The sequence below is a fragment of the Ptiloglossa arizonensis genome, chromosome 8 (genome assembly GCF_051014685.1).
Source record: "Ptiloglossa arizonensis isolate GNS036 chromosome 8, iyPtiAriz1_principal, whole genome shotgun sequence".
NCBI classification, from domain to species: Eukaryota; Metazoa; Arthropoda; class Insecta; order Hymenoptera; family Colletidae; genus Ptiloglossa; species Ptiloglossa arizonensis.
The window spans coordinates 7,859,868-7,880,076 of record NC_135055.1 but is presented as its reverse complement, the minus strand read 5'-3'; the positions used below and the strand labels follow the sequence as shown (position 1 = coordinate 7,880,076).

The following is a 20,209-nucleotide window of genomic DNA, read 5'->3' as shown; positions in this document are numbered from 1 at the left end:
ATAAATCTTTATACTCTGTAATATAAATCTTTCTATTCCAATACCATTCCATTCATATAAAATCGCGATCGATTGAATCTTTGCTACCTCCACGATCTGAAATTACTACAGTACTACCATTTTAAATTCATTTCTGAATAATTGAAATTAATTCAATCGCTGAATCGATCCTTCTGCCAGCTGACCAACATCACACATATTAAGTAACGGTACACTACAAAAGTATTGGATTGTTCGGTATGTCATTTTGTATTTTTTGGTGAAAATAAAATACGATTTTTTTACAGTGTATAAACATTTTATCAAATTACATATTCTCCATTTTGGAAAACGAAATGACTTTCCGAACAACCCGATAGTTTAAAATTCGTAATCTACCCCATAGGGGTGATTTCCTTAAAAGCATCGAACGTCCCAAGACTTTTGTCCCGAGACTTTTGGCCAGCAGTGTATAAAAATCACTCGAGTCGGAAAGAGCCCATTCCAGAGCTTCGGTGCACACATGCGCGAAAGGATGAGCGATGCGAGAAGGGCGACGGGGGATCGAGAAAAAAAAAGAAAAAGAAAAAAAAACGAGGGAAAAGAAAATGGGTAAGAAAGCCAGGGTTTCTGATGTAACGATGAAAGGGATGGAAAAAACATAAGAGGCGACACGAGAACCGAAATCAATTAAACCTGGGTTACTCGGAGGCCTCTGGCACACACAGTCTAACGCCACACTGAATGCACCCTTGCACACATACCTCTACTTTGACGACCTCATAGCCATAATGGGCAGTGGTGGGTACCGCGGCGAGGATGGGTCGACCCTTTGACTTGAATCTGGGCGCATTGTCGTTAACATCCTTCACCCTGACGACGACCCTGGCCTCGTTCGGGGCTAGATCATTCAGCCTTTCACCGACAACCGGGTAAATCATCACGGGCATCCCGCGACCAATCTTCACTCTGTCGACCCTGACCTTGGCCTCGTATCGATCGTTCACCTCTCTGTCCACGTCCGTCATCAGATACAACGATCCGTTCTTCGAGTCGATCGAGAAGTGCTCTCTGGCGTCCGTATCGTCATCCACGACACTGAACCTAATGTAATCGCTCTGGTGACCATCGACCAGGTCCAACTGAGCGACCTCGATGGGTACGGGAACGTTCTCTTCGACTTCCACCTCGTAGTACCGATGTCGAAAGGTAGGGGTTCTCTGCACTTCGTTCTCGGTCTCGTCCTGGTCATCGTCCACATCCAACACCGTGACCACTACCATAGCGGTAGACGTGAGGCTCACGGGTGAGCCCAGATCGCTAGCAGTGATCAGAAGACGATGACTCTGTCGAGTCTCGTAGTCCAGGTTACCGATAGTCGTCACGAGACCTTCTTTGCTGTCTATGGCGAAGTACTGTTTGTCGGGTTCTCCTTGATGGCTCAGATCGAAAAGGATGAGACCGTTACCATTTCCGGTGAAATCCGTGTCGTTGGCGTACACTTTCACCACATGGCTACCCGTTGAACTGTTCTCGAAAATAGACGCGTGGTAGACAGGAATAACGTCACCCAAGTCGTTGGTCTCGGTCTCGTCGTATCCGTAGAACATCGGTGGGTTGTCGTTCACGTCCAACACGTTCACCTCTATCTCTACGGTGGAGCTCAGTCGCGGTGAACCATTGTCTCGAGCCGTGACGAGTAGACGATGAGCGCTCACACCCTCCCTATCGAGGACTCCGCTGACTCTGATTATACCCTCGTGGAGTGCCACGTCGAACATCCTCATAGCGTTCTCGGGATTCTTCAGGTCCTCGTTGTCGGATGTTAGCTCGTAGCTGACGTTTGCGTTCATCCCGAAGTCAGAATCCACGGCACGGACCGTACCGATAGCATAGCCACCGTAAGTGCCCTCAGGGACGTCGAAGGTGTACCAGGACTTGTCGAAGATTGGCGGATGATCGTTCACGTCCACCACGTGGATCCTGATAGTGATGTTGTCGGATAGACCGCCCGTATCCTTCGCCACGACGAACAAACGAATGTTCCTCTCGGCTGGAAGACCTCTAGCCATTGATATCTCCGCTGACCTTGGATCGAGGTGGAAGTATCTACGGTTGGTGGTGTCGAATCGTAGCGACCCAACATCGTCACCGGATGTCGTCTCATTCCCCAGACTGTACGTTATCGCGGCGTTCGTTCCCTCGTCTTTGTCCTCGGCGAGCAGCCGTATTATCGGCGCCCCGATCGTCGCGTTTTCCGGAACAAGGAGAAGAGGCGAACGACGATTACTGGAACGTTGATTTCCGGCAGGAGGATCGCCTGTATCGTGAACGTCGTTCCTCTCCAAGGGAGCTTCGACGTCTGGCTCGTTCGAAACGTGAACACCCTGATCCGGCAGGACGATCATTCTGATGAAGGTGGGAGGGTTGTCGTTCTCGTCGATCACTACTATCCTTAACTCTGACTCTGACGTTAGACCACCTATGAAAGCGTAAATTGTGAACAAATTTGACGAAAGTAACGAAAAAGTCTTCGGGTATACAATCTGTACATCTCGGTTGGCTTATTGCTTGGGTGATGATTTTTAGGATATTTTTTATCACTTAAAGGGGAACGTATTTTCGACTCAAATTTAATTGTAAATCGACATTTTCAAAATCGAGTAAAAAATTTGTTTTCAGGGTACGCGTCTGATTGAAAACTTGGTATATAGTACATTTTACGCCAAATTGGGATATTTAGAAATGATAGAAATCGTTCAATAAATAGAGCTCTGTTCTAACAATCATATTCCCGTGTCGTACGATAAGAGAAGTATGTGTATTATCGTACTACGATATTTGGAAATCTAAAATGGAGAACAGTATGGTAGACATGTTTTACTAGACAACATTATTTCAGTAATGTACACAACGAAAGTTTGCAACTGTGCAGTTTCGTAGACAGTAAGACAGCTAGATACATCTGAGCAGAACTTTCGTCTATTCTTAAGAGAACTTGACTCGAAAGTTTCGTCGTCGATGTTAACAAGAAAGGAACAACTCACCACTGTCTTTAGCAACAAGTTTAAAGCTATAGTTTGCCTTCGCTTCTCTGTCCAGGGTACGATCATCGATTCCTTCGAAATATATCAAACCAGTCGTTGGGTGGATTCTGAAGAGCTCGCTACCTGCACCATGAAGACTGAAGACAAAGTTCTGATTGATGCCTTCGTCTTTATCCGTAGCTGCGATAGGATTGGATAGGTTCACCTTCGTGCCTGGTGGACTGTTCTCGAGGATTCGACCCTCGTATAAGGACGAGGTGAACATCGGTGGATGATCGTTTTCATCAATGACAATGACGGTTACCTGAAATAATGCATAAATTCATTGATTCTCACTCTTTCATCTCGCTTCCTCTACAATTTTTTGTCTTTGAGAACTTGAATTGATATTCTTATTCAATATTCTGAATAAAAATTGCAAACATAAACCTTTAAGAGAAATGCTTTGTTAATTTCCAGACTGAAATCTGTAAAAATACAATTAAAATCGTACGCTGACTGAAAAGAGATAAATTTGATAAAATATTGCAATTTTCCTGGAGATGTGAGTGTTTTCCCTTGTATCGAAACCAACCTCCTTAAATCATCGTAAGGAAAACTAACGCGTAGTTAATTTAGAATTCAGTTATGCAGATTGAAGTATATACATCAAATTCTCGTGTCGGATTTAGAATACACACTTGTGGCTCCGATATGATGGATGAACCAATCTGCAGTGAGATCAGAGAAAGAATTGATGGGGATAAAAGCAGTAGTCCAATACCGTATTTTCGTACGTAAGAAATGGTATGCATTCTTATAGAAAGAATTTGTGTCTTTTATTGTCAACTGCTCCACAAATTTGCCAAGATTTATAGGGGGACAAAACCCACGCAGTTTACCGAACCAGTATTCGAATCCATATCGCATTAACTATCCAGCCTGTCAACGGAACCTTTCCCCTCACCGCTCTTCTTCGAGTTTAATATCCAAGTGATTGCTTACCAAACTTTCGTCGTACTCGAGAAATACAAAAAGGAACGCAAACATAACTGGTTTGTTTACTTCCGATCGTGGTATTACCGTATCGTGAAAGTTTCTAAGATGTCTGAAAGCACAAATTTAGGAAAAGAGTTTATACGAGCTTTTAGTTTCTTTTACAGAAGTGATACACGTATACCTTGTAAATGAACATTTTTATAGATTCTACACTTCCATATAGAATAACTGAACGATTGTCAATTGGGGAGGTGTAATAGCTTCATTACGAATTTTTTAACGTTAATATTTTCGATCTTTTTTTTTCTGAGTTCTTTTTGAAAGATAAGTACGTTAGTTTCCAAAAGAAAGGGATATTTCAAATCTTTAGAATAAAAAGGTTTTTAAAATAAAATATCGTCTTTTGATCGAATAAAACAAAATCAATGTATAGTACGCGATCAAGAAAATTGCATCTGGAGTTACGACCAATATTACACATTGAGGAATCTATATATACACAATATTTTCCTCTAAATCAGTAGAACCTACCATAACATCAGATGCAATCTCTTGACCCGTATACTATATTTATTTTTCAAGAACAAGTTATTCCTACAATTTTTTCAACGAACCCGTTTTAAATTACTTTTAAGCCTCCGAACAATCTTCCGAATCTATATATACACAATACTTTCTTCTAAACCAATAGAACCTGCCATAACATCAGATGCAATCTCTTGACCCGTATACTATATTTATTTTTCAAGAACAAGTTATTCCTACCATTTTTTCAACGAACCCGTTTTAAATTACATTCGAGCCTTCGAACGATCTTCCAATAAAAAAAAAAAACCTACCACTATACCCTTTCAACGCGAAGATAACTCTTTAAGTGGACCGATTAACTTCCCGCGACAACCGCACAAAACAAATCGCTCGAACTTGTCAAATAATTTCATCGTCCACTTTTCTCCATCCCAGGCGACTGTGTTCTCCGATACGGGTAGCCAAAGTACATTATCATCCCTCCCGTTCTTGAAAGGAAACGGACTCAATCAATTCCCCGCCCTCTTTGAACCCGGAAAAGAAATTCCCCCGTTTAACGAGTTCGTCGCACCCGATCGCGCACAGCCACGCCCCCGTTTCCCCCACCCGAGCCCCCGTACCATTCCACGAGACGGTTACCGCGCTTCGACGCGGCTTAATTACCAATGGAGAACTTACTTGGAAAACTCCAACACCGCGAAGACTCTCGGCAATTACGGTGATGCTATAGTTCTGTCTGGTCTCGCGATCGAGACCTTGCGGTGCATACAGGGCGCCGTCCTCGTTGATAGAGATGTCGGGGACATCTTGTTGATTGACGATAAAAAACCGAGCGCCGGTGGCGGTGGTGCCGGTGTTATTCTGTGGGAGCACTTGCCCAATGTACGTGCCAGGGACGTTCTCCTTGGCGTGGAAGACCAGAGGAGCGGTGGTCGTTCCCCTGCAATCAACAGCCATCGAGTTTCCGGGTAAGCAAACAGAACCCCGACCCCGGTGCCGTTGACTCCTGACCTTTCGCCGTGTTTGCTCCCGAGCTCGCGGAGCGAAATCAACGTATCAATTACCCTGTAATAATCACGCGCGTCTCTTGGCCGAACTTGAATTCCGTCGAGGATTCGTTTTACTACCGTCATTCTCGTGAAACGAAATCGACACTCCCGTTCCCATTACGAGCAACATGGTGGGATGGTTCTTATCCTCGTTACCTTTCGCAAGTAATGGGTAGCACGTGACGGTGCAGTGGCGAGTGTTCGACGTTTGTCTTTATTACGATGTTTGTTACGGTTAATGGGAACTTGTTACCGTGACCCAATGACAGGGTAGTTTAACGATATCGTTAAATACAAGTTTCCTTGTGTTTTGGCAAATTTAAGCGATAAACCGTAACATTTATTATTTTTTGGAAATCAGTTTTCGTTCGATTATTATGGTACGTTTTTAGTACCGTTTTGATATAGCGAAAAATTATTCGTAGAGGAGATAATAAATATTACAATTCATTGCTCAGATTTGTACAAGATCGAAACGATTTTAAGAACGAAAGAAACAAATGAATGTGTATATATATTGTTTTGAAATGTTTAAATTCAAACGAGTACTTTTTGTTCGGAACAGTCGTTTCACTTGTTTATAATACGACGAAACAAGCGAATCTTTTGTAAACTTAACACGAATTTAAGGACAACGAAGCTCAAAAATTGAGAGCAATTTATATGATAAACGGAAACTCAGATTTTTACATAAAAAACGAACGGTAAAAAGTTGTTTTAAATTTATTCCAATTTCAATTTATTCAGTATCCGTGTACTTTTCACTGCTATGAATATGTATACTGTGTCCATGGTGCAGGCGTTTCGATATTATTTAAGATAAGGATAGTTTGTGTTGGAATCGGACAGCCGGATGACATATTTGAGGTTAGATTTTAATAAATGGAATTGTAGATTATTTCGCTTTGAAGGAGGGTCGTACGTACAATATTTCTACTCCCTCTCGTTCGACGTACCGAACGTATTTGTATTGCGAATCGATTGAATTAAAATTGAAATTTGCATTTGATTAAATTCAAAGGACAATTTACAAAATGAGACACATCGACCAATATACAGTACCATTTGTAATTACTCGAACAGTGGTGAATATTAATTTTGCTCGAGGGCAAGTGTAGTTACTATCTGAATTACGTTTGATTCCGAAAACCGAATCTGTCTCGTGTTATCAATAATAAACTAAATATTCTTTAATACATCGAAAACAAAACAAAAAAATTCAATGTCTGTGCAAATATTTTTACTGAAATTCTTTCAATAGATGACTATTTTAATAACGCAGCTACTGCTCGATCAATTTTGCAATCCCTTGTCACTCGTTACAGGACCCTATAAACCCACGATGATGCATCCAAGTTCCTAATGTGCCACAATAGATACAATTGGTCGGTCAAGGTCATTCAAAGACTATCCTCTCGAACGTTTGTTTTCTCCACTCACCAAATTGACGTAAAGGTAGGAATTATACCTGACGTGCTTCATAATCAAGAGAGTAACCTTGAGCGATCAATTCAGTTTGACCTGACCACACTGTCCAGAAAGTACATCGTTTATCCTCCTTCTCTAAACACCCAACACTAAAGTATACCACGGTCACGACTGCTTTCACGAGTATCTCCCCTTCCCACCACGTACCATCGTGTTATCTTTTCATTTACATCGTCGAAACATTATCCAGATGAAAATTAAACCCGGTGAACAAGTTGAGAAGGATTCGTTATCTCTAACATCGATCTCGAATCTCTAATTACGAGGAGAAACAAAAGCAATCTTGACCCGCGGGTTTCACTTTGCGCTCGTTAAAGCGCCAAAGTGTGTACATCGTCAGTAAATAAATGGTCTCGCTCACTTGGTGAAAATGCCCCTCTCGTCGTTAGGGTCCACCACGTGGATCGAGACGTTGGTGATCAACATCAGCTCCCTCTCGTCGGTAACGACCGCCTCGAAGTCGAACATCGACCGATCGAACCTTTCGATTTCGTCGACAACCGTGATCGTTCCTGAACGTTCCTCCACAGCGAAGGGAACTGAAATTCCATATGTATGCACCATGTGTTACGTATTAGCATGAGGGGTAGATGCTTCTCGCGAGTGATGCACCGGTTAGGGTTGCAAGGTATGCTTGGAAGGTCGTTAAAGGTTTTACAAGGAGAGTTACAATTTCTATAACGGAAATTCCCTATCGCTTCTGAATTTAACGATTGATTAAAAACCTTGAGGGACGGTTCCGAGGAATGATTAATGGGAAAAGAGTCACCTTGCTGGCAGTATGAAGTTTTAATATGACACGAGACAGTTAGATGGAGGTCTCCAACGTACGGTGTTCGAGAAGTCCAAATTTAACAAATGTGAGCTGCTAAGGATACTCCATTTTCGATTGTAATTCTTACAATTTTCTTCTTATCGATCAACGTGCAAACCAAAGATTGAATTTCAGAGGAGAATGTTATTCTACGACACCAGAATGTTTTGGACAGATCAATAACGCGATTGAGGGTCTACCAAGACACGTGATAATGTTCAATATCCGTAATTAAAGACTTTAAAAGATGATCTAATCTGAATCTGGTATTACTTTACACTTATCGAAAAACATTTCCTCCTGGTCTCAAGAAATGTCGAAACACTCCGTGTAATAATCATTGAATTTTCTCTGAGTATTTACCCCCTTCTTCGTAGCCGTGCAGGAGGTCGTAGATCAAATCGTTCGTCTTTACAGCGTCGTTTAAGCGGATTTGACCGACGCTAGTGCCTACTGGCACATTGGCACCAACCCAAAACTCATAAGGAGCTCCCACGAAGTCTGGTTCCAATGACTCTGGTCCTTCAACGCAAATGGAAAATAAAAAAAACTTTTTACCTGCGCTCGAGAATATAAGCAGATGGGTGAACGATTCATCAGTTGCGTATTAAATATATTAAAATTACTACATACCGTATTAGAACACATTAAAATTAGTACATAACACATTATGGTAGAGTATAAGCAGATGGGTGATCAATTTATTAGTTGGGTATTATATATATTAAAGATTACTGCATGTACCGTATTAGAACGTATTAAAATTAGTACATAACGTACTATTATAAAATTACAATACGAAACATCAGGACTTATTGAACGAGGATCGTTGAATTTATGTTTCAATTATACCCGAAAAGGATGGAGCAAGAACAGTAGAGCTCACATACGAAAGCAAAAGAATAAACTTTCAAGTTATCATTGGGTACTAATCGTTTCGATTGCAATCGAAATTTCTTCCACTCCAGAAACATCGCGAGAATATTTCGCGCAAAAATGTTTTAGCATTCTCTATCCGGCACGTGACGCGATAGAATTCCAGCCGAAGATATAGAAAGTACTACATGTGACGAATAACCTAGAGATACAGAGTATAGATATCTACGGCTGAGAAAGCACACACGATAGGAAAATGTGTCAATCGTGAATGGATTTCTTACAACAACGCAGAAAGGGCTGGGGAAAATTCGATAAAGAAGTTCGTAAAAGAAAGAAACGATCGCACGGAAAATATTCGAGTTGTAACAAAATCAATCGTCCGTCCAATACCACCGAAAAGTACTCCCACCACGATATGTGACTACCCTACTTCCTTATCTCTCACCTGTATGCGCATACCTGCGGGCCATCTTTATCTCTGAATGTAGAAACCAGTTGTGATAAAGTAGAAGTAGAAATCGTGCGTGAAATGATTCATAGTGGATTAAATGACCTTGGGCGACCCTAAGATTGTTGGCTACATATGTTTGCCGTGTACAGTGTCTCAGAATGAAACGATCGAACTGTGCCAATATATTTCGTGCGTGCAAATTAAGGAAACGAGAATTATAAAATTATTACAAAATTATTCGAAGAATGTTAAATGTGTCAGATATTTTCGAAAAAGAAGAAACGACCAATTTCCAAACAGACACTCCACATTCGTGACCAAATTATCTTTCAACGCATCTTCTCAGCAACATAAAGTACTCTTAGCACCCAAACACTCATAGAGGAAGCTCACCATTTGATCTAAAGACATCGATGGTAACGACAGCTAGCGAGAACCTCCTCTCGCTAGGATTCGCCGGTTGATCCGCAGCCTCGACGAAGATGGCGTGTCTTCCCTCGAGGATCGGAGTCTCGGAGACGGTGATCATACCAGTGATTTCGTCCACGTGAAAGGGCGGGGTGCGAGTAGTCGAGTTCCCCGGTTTCTGTAGTCTGTACTTGACCATACCATTGGGACCTTGATCATCGTCGATCGCGTGGACCTGGCCAAGCACAGTGCCAACCTTGTAGTCACTTTTGGCGACTAGCTCGTAGAGATTCCCAGGCACGAAAATTGGATTGTTATCGTTGGCGTCGAGCAACGTCACCTCAACGTCCACCGACGAACCGTTTGCTCTTCTCGAGCCATCTTGATGAACGACGCTGACCTGCCTTTCTATAGCCAGAACCTTCATTTGCAAATGGTCGCGTTTCTCACGGTCCAAAACCGACTGATCCTTCACAGTCAGCCAACCTGATCTAGGATCCACGAAGAAGGCACCTGACGGGTCTCGGAGCTCGTAGTCGAACTGACCGTTCTCATCTTGGTCCCTATCACGAGCGATCACCTGCAGCACGCTGAAACCATTCGGTAGATTTTCCACGATACTGATATTGTAAAGGTCCACCTCGAATTCCGGCAGGTTGTCGTTCAGATCCAACACCTCGATCTCGATTCTTGCCACTGCTGTCTTTAGTGGGTTATCCACTTGGGACGCGTGGATCTGCAAGGTGAAGGTGTTCGATGGTAAGTTTCTTTCGGCGTCCAGGTCGATTGCTCGTTTCAGGAACAGGGTGCCGTTCTTGGGGTCCAGCTGGAAGAAGCCACGCTCGTTGCCGGATATTATGTCATAGCGGACCGGCACGTTGATGTCTCGGTCGCAGTCGGTCGCCTGGATCGGTGTACTGAAGTTTATCTGCGTGAAGATCGGGTAGTCCTACAAGACACAAACGTGGAAGGTCTTTTTAAAACGGAACGGAGCTTTTTCGAAGATGTATCTATCGTGAGAGATCGATTGTATATTGGACAGTCGAAGAGAGAGTGTCCCTGAGTGGGATTCAAATTCGGTGATCAGAATGTTGGGAAAGATTGTTCCACTGTCGGTACCACACGAACTAAGGAATGATAAACAGATTGCTCTGGAAAAGATCTTATCTCCCTTATCTCACACGGGACAATCAACTTTATCGTTCCTAGAAGTACACCGTTGATTGTCCTGTGCGAGATAAGTGGGTTTTAAGTCTCGTGGTATTTAATACACCGTAATCAGCACACCTGAGTGATCTCACATGCGAGACATTTCTATCTCCTTATAGAAATGGAGATTTCTATAAGGAGCAACAGTTTACAAATTGATGCATCAATTCACCAACTCTAACCGCGAAATAAACTACGACTGCCACTATGATGTCGAAATAAACTATGATGGCCCTAACTATCGGTCGGCTCTGGTGGGGTTTGGTATATTCCTCCCTACCAAGGCTCCAGGGAGCAAGTTCGGCAGACAAGCTCAAGCAGAACCGCGAATCCGTCTGGTGAATCGCTGAAACCTTAGCCGACCCTCGTGGTATCATTTAAGCCATGCTAGGGATTTCCCAACGGAGCGATAATCCTGACCCCATCACCCTGCTGGAGGTAAGCGGATTTGTCGGATTTTTTTTTTAATGATGTTTGGTTTCCTCGTATATATCCCGTCAATGTGAGTGAATCAACGAGGTTGTAGAATTTTTTGCGTTACACTGGTACGAATTCCAAATATGTTTATAGAAATTATACTGTTCAGAAAATGGAACAAAATTCCTTTTCTGTGGGGCACAGCTCCCATTGTGTCCACCTTTAGGTATCATCGGAAGAGCAACGAGGTATCCTTCATTTCTGTGATCGAAATTTTTCAATTTGAACCATTTTGATTCTAATCTACTTTGTATAAAAAGAACACGGTATTTATTTAAATAAATGACATTTACGTTGACATTTATGTCCATTTTATTTACTCTCGGTACAAGGTGAAAATTTTCAAAACCGCGTCGTTCCATCTTTGAAAATTGCAGATGGTGTCCTGATAAGCTACTTGATCATACTCGTACATCTTTAAAATATAAGCAAGAATTGTTTCGCTACGGTCAATAATTTCCCAGAGAAACTATGCTCGTAACACTTAATGCGCCCCACCTCCGTTTAAGTTACCACTTACGGGTTTCATTCATAAATTTAAACTTGTCGAAGCTATATAAATCGACGGAAATTAAACTTTCAATATGTCAGTGTACGCTTTCCAAGTGCATCGGGGTACGTCCCGGCAATCGTCGTTCTCTAACCTCAAATATAATCGCGATAAATCTCATCGAACAACTCGGCGCTGCGCTCGAAAGTCGAACGTGGCGCGCGCCGCGATATCTATTGCGGCGAACGGAATTGCGCGATCATGTTTTCCATTGGAATGAAATTTATACGTCAAGGTTCTCGCGGAAGAAAGTATTAACCTTTGACATTCTCCGTAAGTGCAATGTAGCACAGTCTGGATCACGAGCGTCGCGTGTAAGCGTACGAGACATTCGTCGCGACGAACAGCGCCGTTAATGGGACAGAAAACAGTATCGAACTTTCCAAATGAATTGTTATCGCGGCGAGGATATTTATTTTCAAATTTATCCGTGTCACTTGACTGTGAAGTTCGATTCGGTGCTCCTCTTTCGCGCTTTCGCACACTCCGCGCGAATTATGATCGGGATGCGGTCGTTTCAGAGGCGAAAACAGGGACATTCGGAGAAATCGAACGTTTCGTTGCAACGAGCTTCCTCGTTGAAAAAAAATCGTACAATTATTCAAATAGCGACTCGTGGTTGACGAATTTAGAACGGAATTGGCTTATACAACAATGTTGCGGAAATACTAGTTTCCTGTAACGAACCGAATTACAGAAATACCACAGAAGAAGCACACAGCAGGTGAAAGAAATCCAGTTTCGTTCGTGGAAAAATTGACCATACGCAAGAGTCTAATAGAACCGCGTGGATTAACATACGCGTTAATTTTTCCTTTCCGAATTGACACCGTTCGCGTAATGAAACGTTTCGTGGAAGGTTTCTGGCTAATTGAAAATTCGAGAGGTACTTGGAAAAATTGTGTCAACGTTGATCAGGCATTTGCCGACGCGATGGTGCAATATCGTACAACAGTTTGTAATTTCGTACTAGAAATTATTACGTTATAACTGTAAAACCAGTCGAAGATTACACGATTACGCAATCACGAACCAGCCGCTCTTCGCCACTTGTGTTAGGTATATCCGCCGGCAATGACCGCGTCAATGCGCGACGGTGGATGATCGTCGATGGAAGTCGCATATTACGGAACAAACGAACTCTGGAGAACTTTCTATAGAGCCATCGAGGCGCATCGCTTCCTCGAGTCGCGACGTTTTTCACGACATCGATTCCTCGCTCTTTCTAGAAAAACAAATTCGCTCGGATCGACAATTTCAACGTATCGGGGTCAGAGCGGGTTCAGGTGAATTCTTAACCTTCTCGGAAATCGAAGAACCAAAGAACCGATAACGAAATTTATTTATGAATTCTCTATCAGATTTAACGCCCGAGTAACTTATTAGTATTGGAATAATAAATGTTTAGGATAAGGGAACCTCGATGTCTAATAATGGGACTAGTTTTATCGTATCGGAGTTATCTAAATTGGTTCTTAACCTGACCAAAGATTGAAGAAACGACGAAACGATAACGAAATTTATTTATGAATTCTCTACCGGATTTAGTACCTAAAAAACTTTTTATTAGTATCGGATCAATAAACTTTCAGGATAATAGTATCTCTAGCCTAACGTCATCAAAGATACGAGAGAAACGGTAAATTCTCTAAAGGAGATCGCCATAATTGGTACCCGAAGGATTTCTGTTCGGTATTGGAATAATAAACAATTCGAGTAAACAAGGACTCGTTTTAGAGACCAGTTTCTTCTTTCAGCATATAACTTTCATCTTCCGTATATTGGAAGACGTAATACTACAGTACATCAATGGATCCCAACTTTATGAGATCTTATGAAACGTCACCAAGATCTCAATTGTAACTTATAAAAGAATAGACAATCCTCGTGCTCGTGGAACAATCTCTTATCGTTTAAACAGTGAATAGCTCCTAACGTCAGCTTCCCGAAGAATGTAGTACTACATCTCAAATTAGAAGAACCAACCAAAAAGACCTAACCCAGCTTCTTAAAACTCCTAGATTCTAAAGACTCCTAACTTTTCAAAACTCCTAGTTTCTGAAGACTCCTAGCTTTTCAAGACTCCTAGTTTCTGAAGACTCCTAGATTCTAAAAACTCCTAACTTCTAAAGACTTCTAGTTTCTGAAGACTCCTAGCTTCTCATAAATCCTAGTTTCTCAAGACTCCTAGCTTCTGAAGACTCCTAGCATCTAAAGACTTCTAGTTTCTGAAGACTCCTAGCTTCTCATAAATCCTAGTTTCTCAAGACTCCTAGCTTCTGAAGACTCCTAGCTTCTCAAGACTCCTAGCTTCTCAAGACTTCTATCTTCTCAAGACTCTTAGCATCTCAAGACTCCTAGCTACTCAAGTATCGAACACCGTGTGATCAGTCATGAATCATTGATATTTACCGGCATGGGATAGAACTCGTGAATCTTCGCCCTGTACACGTCCCGCGTGAACTTTGGGTCGAGATCGTCGTTGTCCAGTATCGTGATCATCACGGTTGTGTTGGTTGTCTTCGCCGGTACACCACGGTCCTGAAACATCAACGAGCGTAGGAGCCGACAATGACGCGCCAGTTAGCAGAAATTATCGCGATGATATCGAATGACAAAGGACTTTCACCCAGGTTGAATTGGCTTCTCGGCGAATAGCAACTCTCGCGCGTAATATCGTGTACTCACCGTAGCCGCAATGACCAGCGTGAACTCACGATCGCCATTGTCGTAGTCCACCGATTTGCGGAGTATGAGAGCGGTTCTGTGACCGGATTCGAGTGAAAATTTACCCTGCTCGTTGCCTTTCACTATCGCGTAGTGGACATCGCTGTTTGGCGTGTTTGGTTTGTCGCCGTCTATCGCGTGAATCCCACGGAATATCGTGACACCTGCGATCAGACACGAAACTCGGTTCACGGTTCGGGATCTAACGCTTTCGAAGTTCCACTCGGCCGTGGAACGTTCCACCGACTAAGCAAGAGTTCCTCGGAAGCATTGCTCGTGATCTTTATTCGATACAAAATTATTGTATTCGTTGAAGACGTAAAATATTTTCGTGAAAAGGACATTTTTTTTAAGTTACTGTGCGTCCTATTACATAAATAGGATACTTGGCACCTGGAAGTATCTAACGTGCGGACATATGTATATCATATATTGTGAAACAACGCACAAGTTTCAAATTACTGTTCGAGTGAATACTAATAGGTTGTTCGATAAGTTTTGTCGTTCAATAAAACTTCTTGAGCAACCTAGTACTATGCTGTTTAATAAATTTTATCTAACGACGAAACTTATTAAACAACCTAGTATTATATATTGTATGCGAAACTCCTGAAACCGAACTTTAACGATTCGTCTTGACAAATTGAAGGAAGATTATACGGTAAAATTTGTTCGTAGAAGCATTTGTTTACGAAAAAATTATATTTGAAGATAAGTAGGGTTGTTAAACTTGGTTTAATAGTTTCATTGTAGACGTGGATCGCGTTTATGGGCAATCAGTAATAATTTATAACCAAAGCCATCGTTTCCTTATATTTAACCTTATATGATTAGCCTATACAGATGGTACAAGCATATTAAGTGACAGGGAACGTTGAGACTTGGACACGTGGTACGTTTACTTTCAAAACCGATTATCTCGAAAACGAAGGCCTCTACGAAGAAATTTTATTCAGCATTTTTTATTTATTTGTTTACTGTAAATTACTTCATCCAATGCTTTACCAAGTATTAATCATCCACGCGCGTGATTCCACTTTACAAAATGAATTACCAATTATTATGTATTATGTATTACCAGTTTTGTAAATATATACAAAAAAAAGAAAAAGAAAAATTCCTGATTTTACAAACACGATTCTAGATATTGTTCCACTCTTTGGTAATACTGAACAGTCGAAACTGTCCTCTGAAAATAAAAAAAAAAAAAAACCCTCGAGTGCAACGCAACCTAAGACTACTTGGTATGCAGTGTGTCTCACCAACTGGTGTAAGCTCATCCACGGTTACGTGATAAGGCGCCTCGACAAATTGCGGAGCATGATCGTTTATGTCCTCCACGTAGACCGTCACTGACAGGTGCGATGTCACCTACAAACATAAACGTCGGTATATTAGTCGTGCGGCGTGCTTTGGAAATACAGAGTCCTGGAAGAGACTCTGATGCCCGGGATGAGTCTATCGAGCAGATAATTATTTCGAACAGCACAGAAACAGCAACGATCGAAAATAAACGAACAGATAAAGATCAGACGATAAGAGAATTGACGGTAAATAATTTCCGGATAGGAAAGAGGAAATCTGCAATTTCCAGCATCTTTCCAGCCACTGTTTCCTGTTGTGCGTTGCAAATAGTCTCACGCGATGTCTTCCTGAACGTGTTGATCGTGATACCAGGAAATTTTAAATTCGTTCCGTAAATTCACGCTATCTCGACTTGTGACAGTCTTAATAAACAATTTGAGAGATACTTCGTAGGATATGTCGATGCAGTTTTATCAGGTGTTAACTATTCACTTGATAGTTACCGTGACTTTACGTTGTCTATTTAACTGCGTATTGATTTTAATATTCTCATTTCTCTCCTCTCCCTCTGTACGTTATCTATCTTTCGTCTGCTTCCTCTCTCTTTCTCTCTTTCTCTTCCTCTCTTCGATATTTAATATCCAGGACGAGACAGGACGCATAACAGTATCACTCGAGATTTATTTGCCGAGATTGTATTAACGTATGAAAACGACCCATCTGATCGTCGCGATGGAAAAAATCCTGGACTGCGTAAGAGTGGTACTCCGTCTGGTTTATTGCATACTTGTGCAAAACAACGGTTGGCTGACTGGCAGCCTGTTTTTGAGGAGTGAACTTCCGTGGACAGAGAAACGCAATATTCGAATTGTTTGAATGCAAATATTATACGGGGACGTACCGTTCATCTTTGACCGATTTCAGATCTTTGTCGCATTTAGAGGTACGAGAGATTGAGAACAAAGTTATTCCATTTCAAATAACAAGTTTTACAATTAACCACTCTTTTCTCTCTGATATTTCAAAATCATTTATATCTAACACGCCAATATTTCGAGCGTTTAAACAAACTAATTCGTTTAAAAATGACATAGATGAATGTCTAAAAAATACCTTTTTTCTTCGATATTTCAAAGAATTGGTTTACAAACTAATTCCTTTAAAAATGACATAGATTGATGTCTAAAAAATACCTTTTTCCTTCGATATTTCAAAGAATTGGTTTATAAACTAATTCCTTTAAAAGAGAGACAGATGAATTACTTTTACAATAAGAGAAAATCACACGAGAAGATGTCCATTCTATATACAATTAACTGTTTCTATAAAGGACACCATTTTCCTCAAATAGGGTATATTCAAAATACCCTAGAGACTCGTGGAAACGACGTGACATTTCCCTGAGAACGTGTCACACTATCTACACCGTTGAAAACCTCGCGCCATTATTGGAATTAACTTCGAGCGCGAATAAATGTAAAACACTTTCGACGAAAAATGATCGAAAAGTATCGTTTTCCACGGCAGTACGAAATTTACGATAGTAAACTGCATACGTAATGTACGCAAGGGTAATTAAAACTTGTAAAAATCGTAATCGCATCGTAACGGTTTCGTTGATCCACGGCATTCCTTCGAAATAGTTGCATAAACGCTGATTAGCGCGTTACAGAACTGGGAAACCGGTAGCGTGGGCCCGACAGTTGTATTGGGACCGGTACGTGCACGCTCCAGTTATTCAGGCGGGTATGGAAAAAGAACTAGACTTCTGGGGGAAAAGTGGAGGCTACGTACGGGAATTTTTTCCAGCAGAGCGACGCGTGTCTCGAAATTTTAAGCGGTTCTTCTGAGAAACGGGTAATACAGAAACCGTTTACCATACGGTTTTAATGTACGTGCATATATAATGTACAGAGTGTCCACAATAAATCGTGGAACAGTCGAGGAAATGATTCGTCGTAAAAAACTATTGAAAAATACAGAATAGATATTTCTGAATGGGTAGAATATAAAACAGTGGTTGCTTCACTAATATATAAGGCTTTAGACGATTTAATATACAAATATTGTGTGGAATAACTAATTCACACTTTTAACTAGAAATACTAGAATAACTAGAAATTAAATCGTTCTGATAGTTGTTAGATAAGAATAATGCACCATCAGAGACCATTCTTCTTGTTAAGATATAATTGAGAATTGAATGGAAAAGTTCTACCTAGAGTATCATTACTGGTGACAGAACTGTACCTCCAAAAATTCTATTACAGAACTCTCTGATCATAATCGTGCTTCTAATTAATTACATAATGTTCGTTCCAGGTTTGCAACATGGCTATAAAAAAGTTTTACATAAATAGAATGTAGACTCTTCGGTACAATCCAGCAAACTTTCCAAGAATATCTAAGATTTAGCAAACTCCTAGTGTTTGCTATTTTTTATCCTTTTTTCTTTTTTGCAACGAAACAACTCGTTCGATTTTACCACGATTTATTGGATACCCTGTCCAGTCTCGATGATGTCACGACTGTGTCTATGTTCGGAAATTCTATTACAGAACTCTCTGATCGCAATCATGCTTCTAATAAATTACATAATGTTCGTTCCAGGTTTGTAACTTCGTTATAAAAGGGTAACAAAAATAAAACAGTAGACACTTCGAGCACGAGCCAGAAAATCCTCGACGATTAAGACTTCACTCTTAATGTTTACTATATATTTTTTTCTTTCGATAACGAAACAACTTCTATCGAGATTTACCGAATAACTAATAAGTGTAGTCTCGATGGTCCCATCACGGTTCAATAATGTTCGCAAAGAACGCGGAAACGACAACATTCAATTAACTTCAAGACCGTAACGACACCTATGGAGAATATTAGCGGCGTCGGTGTTCAACGTCCTGACTCGAGGGAAAATTTAAAAATAAAACGATCGATCTCAGTGGAGTTACTTTCTACGATTTACCAGTGAATCGCCGCCATCATTGTAATCGCAGACCACGCGAAACTTGAGCAAATTTCTAGGCGATTCCGCATCCACCAGATCCTCCAGAGACTGGGCCAGCACCAACGAAACATGAGTCTTGTTCGTCTGTTTGTAAGCAAAGAAACGGGCGTCTTCGTCCTGTGAACAGTTACAAACTCGGTTATGTCATGACGTATGTTCGTTCAACGGTAAACACACTGCTACGAGGATAATTGTTTCATTTTGTGGTTCATTTATCCTCGTTCAACGGTAAACACAACGCTTCAGCGTAATCGTTTCAGTGGTGATTTAAGTCTTACTTTATGTTCGATTTAACTCTTCGCAGTAGTATACCTAGATAGATACAGACCAGTTCTGCATCCTTGTTGGTAAATTATGAGAATCATTTTTCAAGCCTGTAACTTGGTAATTGCCAGAGAGATACGTGAAAATTGCTTGTTGTAAATTAGAAATGTTATGTAGAACGATGATCGTGATTAAGACGAGCAATATCTAAGAAAATACGTTGAACGTTTGAGCCTGGTATTGGGGTTCAGTGTGTTACGAATTAATATAAAATATATATTGATACAGTGCAAAGGAATAATGTTTCTTTTCGTTTTATTTATTGACCTTGTGTGACTTCACGTGTATACGTATTCTTAACGAGGTGTGAATATTTCAATTTTAATTTTTGTTCTTGATTTTTATTACAAACAATAATGTTTTCAATCGCTTCTCTTTTCTGCTTGAAATTTTTTTTTTTTATCATATATCGACATTTTTCTTTATAGAACGAAACAAAGGGAAATCACAAATAGTCGGACAAGAAGTAATATTATTATATGTTGCCCATTGCTGTCCTCGTACGTAATGATTTCACGCTTTCTCACAAACAACAATATTAAAGTTATGTCATTTGTGAAACACACGTGTGCTATTTTACTTTCAAATTCCCTAAACCGTACGTTTACGATGTCTTATTTTATTGCTCGTTAATAAAATCGAAATCTTATGTTTATTCATTCACTTTCGTTGATCGTGTATTTAAGCCCGCGATATATGTTAATTAAGCCAATTAAGTGAAATGTCCAGACAAGCGAGAGAAACAAAATTATTTCTTTCAGACAATTCGGTTTCCGAGTAAACAATCGAACATTTTTACATATTCACGAATAGTGAATAGCACTTTTACTTTCTATGAATGGTTTTATTTCACGGCGAACAATTGTAAGTCCTTCTGACGTATTTAACAATCGCACAGCGTACCGAAGGAACAATAATTTGGTATATGATAAATCGACGAAAGTGAAGAACACACATGTATACATATGTATCGAGCCATAATTACT

The 20,209-nt window shown here is 40.8% G+C and overlaps 1 protein-coding gene across 1 annotated transcript in view; it reads right to left on the bottom strand.

Moving 5' to 3' along the window:
• The window catches only part of Cad89d (cadherin 89D), a 50,684-nt gene that overhangs the window by 8,963 nt on the left and 21,512 nt on the right, over nucleotides 1-20,209 (bottom strand). Inside the window, exons 4-13 of the mRNA XM_076318002.1 lie at nucleotides 18,858-19,016; nucleotides 15,847-15,955; nucleotides 14,546-14,748; nucleotides 14,270-14,398; nucleotides 9,607-10,570; nucleotides 8,247-8,405; nucleotides 7,431-7,608; nucleotides 5,211-5,472; nucleotides 3,027-3,330; nucleotides 744-2,461 (exon numbers count right to left, since the gene is read on the bottom strand). Of these exons, the coding sequence (XP_076174117.1) occupies nucleotides 744-2,461; nucleotides 3,027-3,330; nucleotides 5,211-5,472; nucleotides 7,431-7,608; nucleotides 8,247-8,405; nucleotides 9,607-10,570; nucleotides 14,270-14,398; nucleotides 14,546-14,748; nucleotides 15,847-15,955; nucleotides 18,858-19,016 (4,185 nt within the window). The remainder of the gene's footprint in view (nucleotides 1-743; nucleotides 2,462-3,026; nucleotides 3,331-5,210; nucleotides 5,473-7,430; nucleotides 7,609-8,246; nucleotides 8,406-9,606; nucleotides 10,571-14,269; nucleotides 14,399-14,545; nucleotides 14,749-15,846; nucleotides 15,956-18,857; nucleotides 19,017-20,209) is intronic.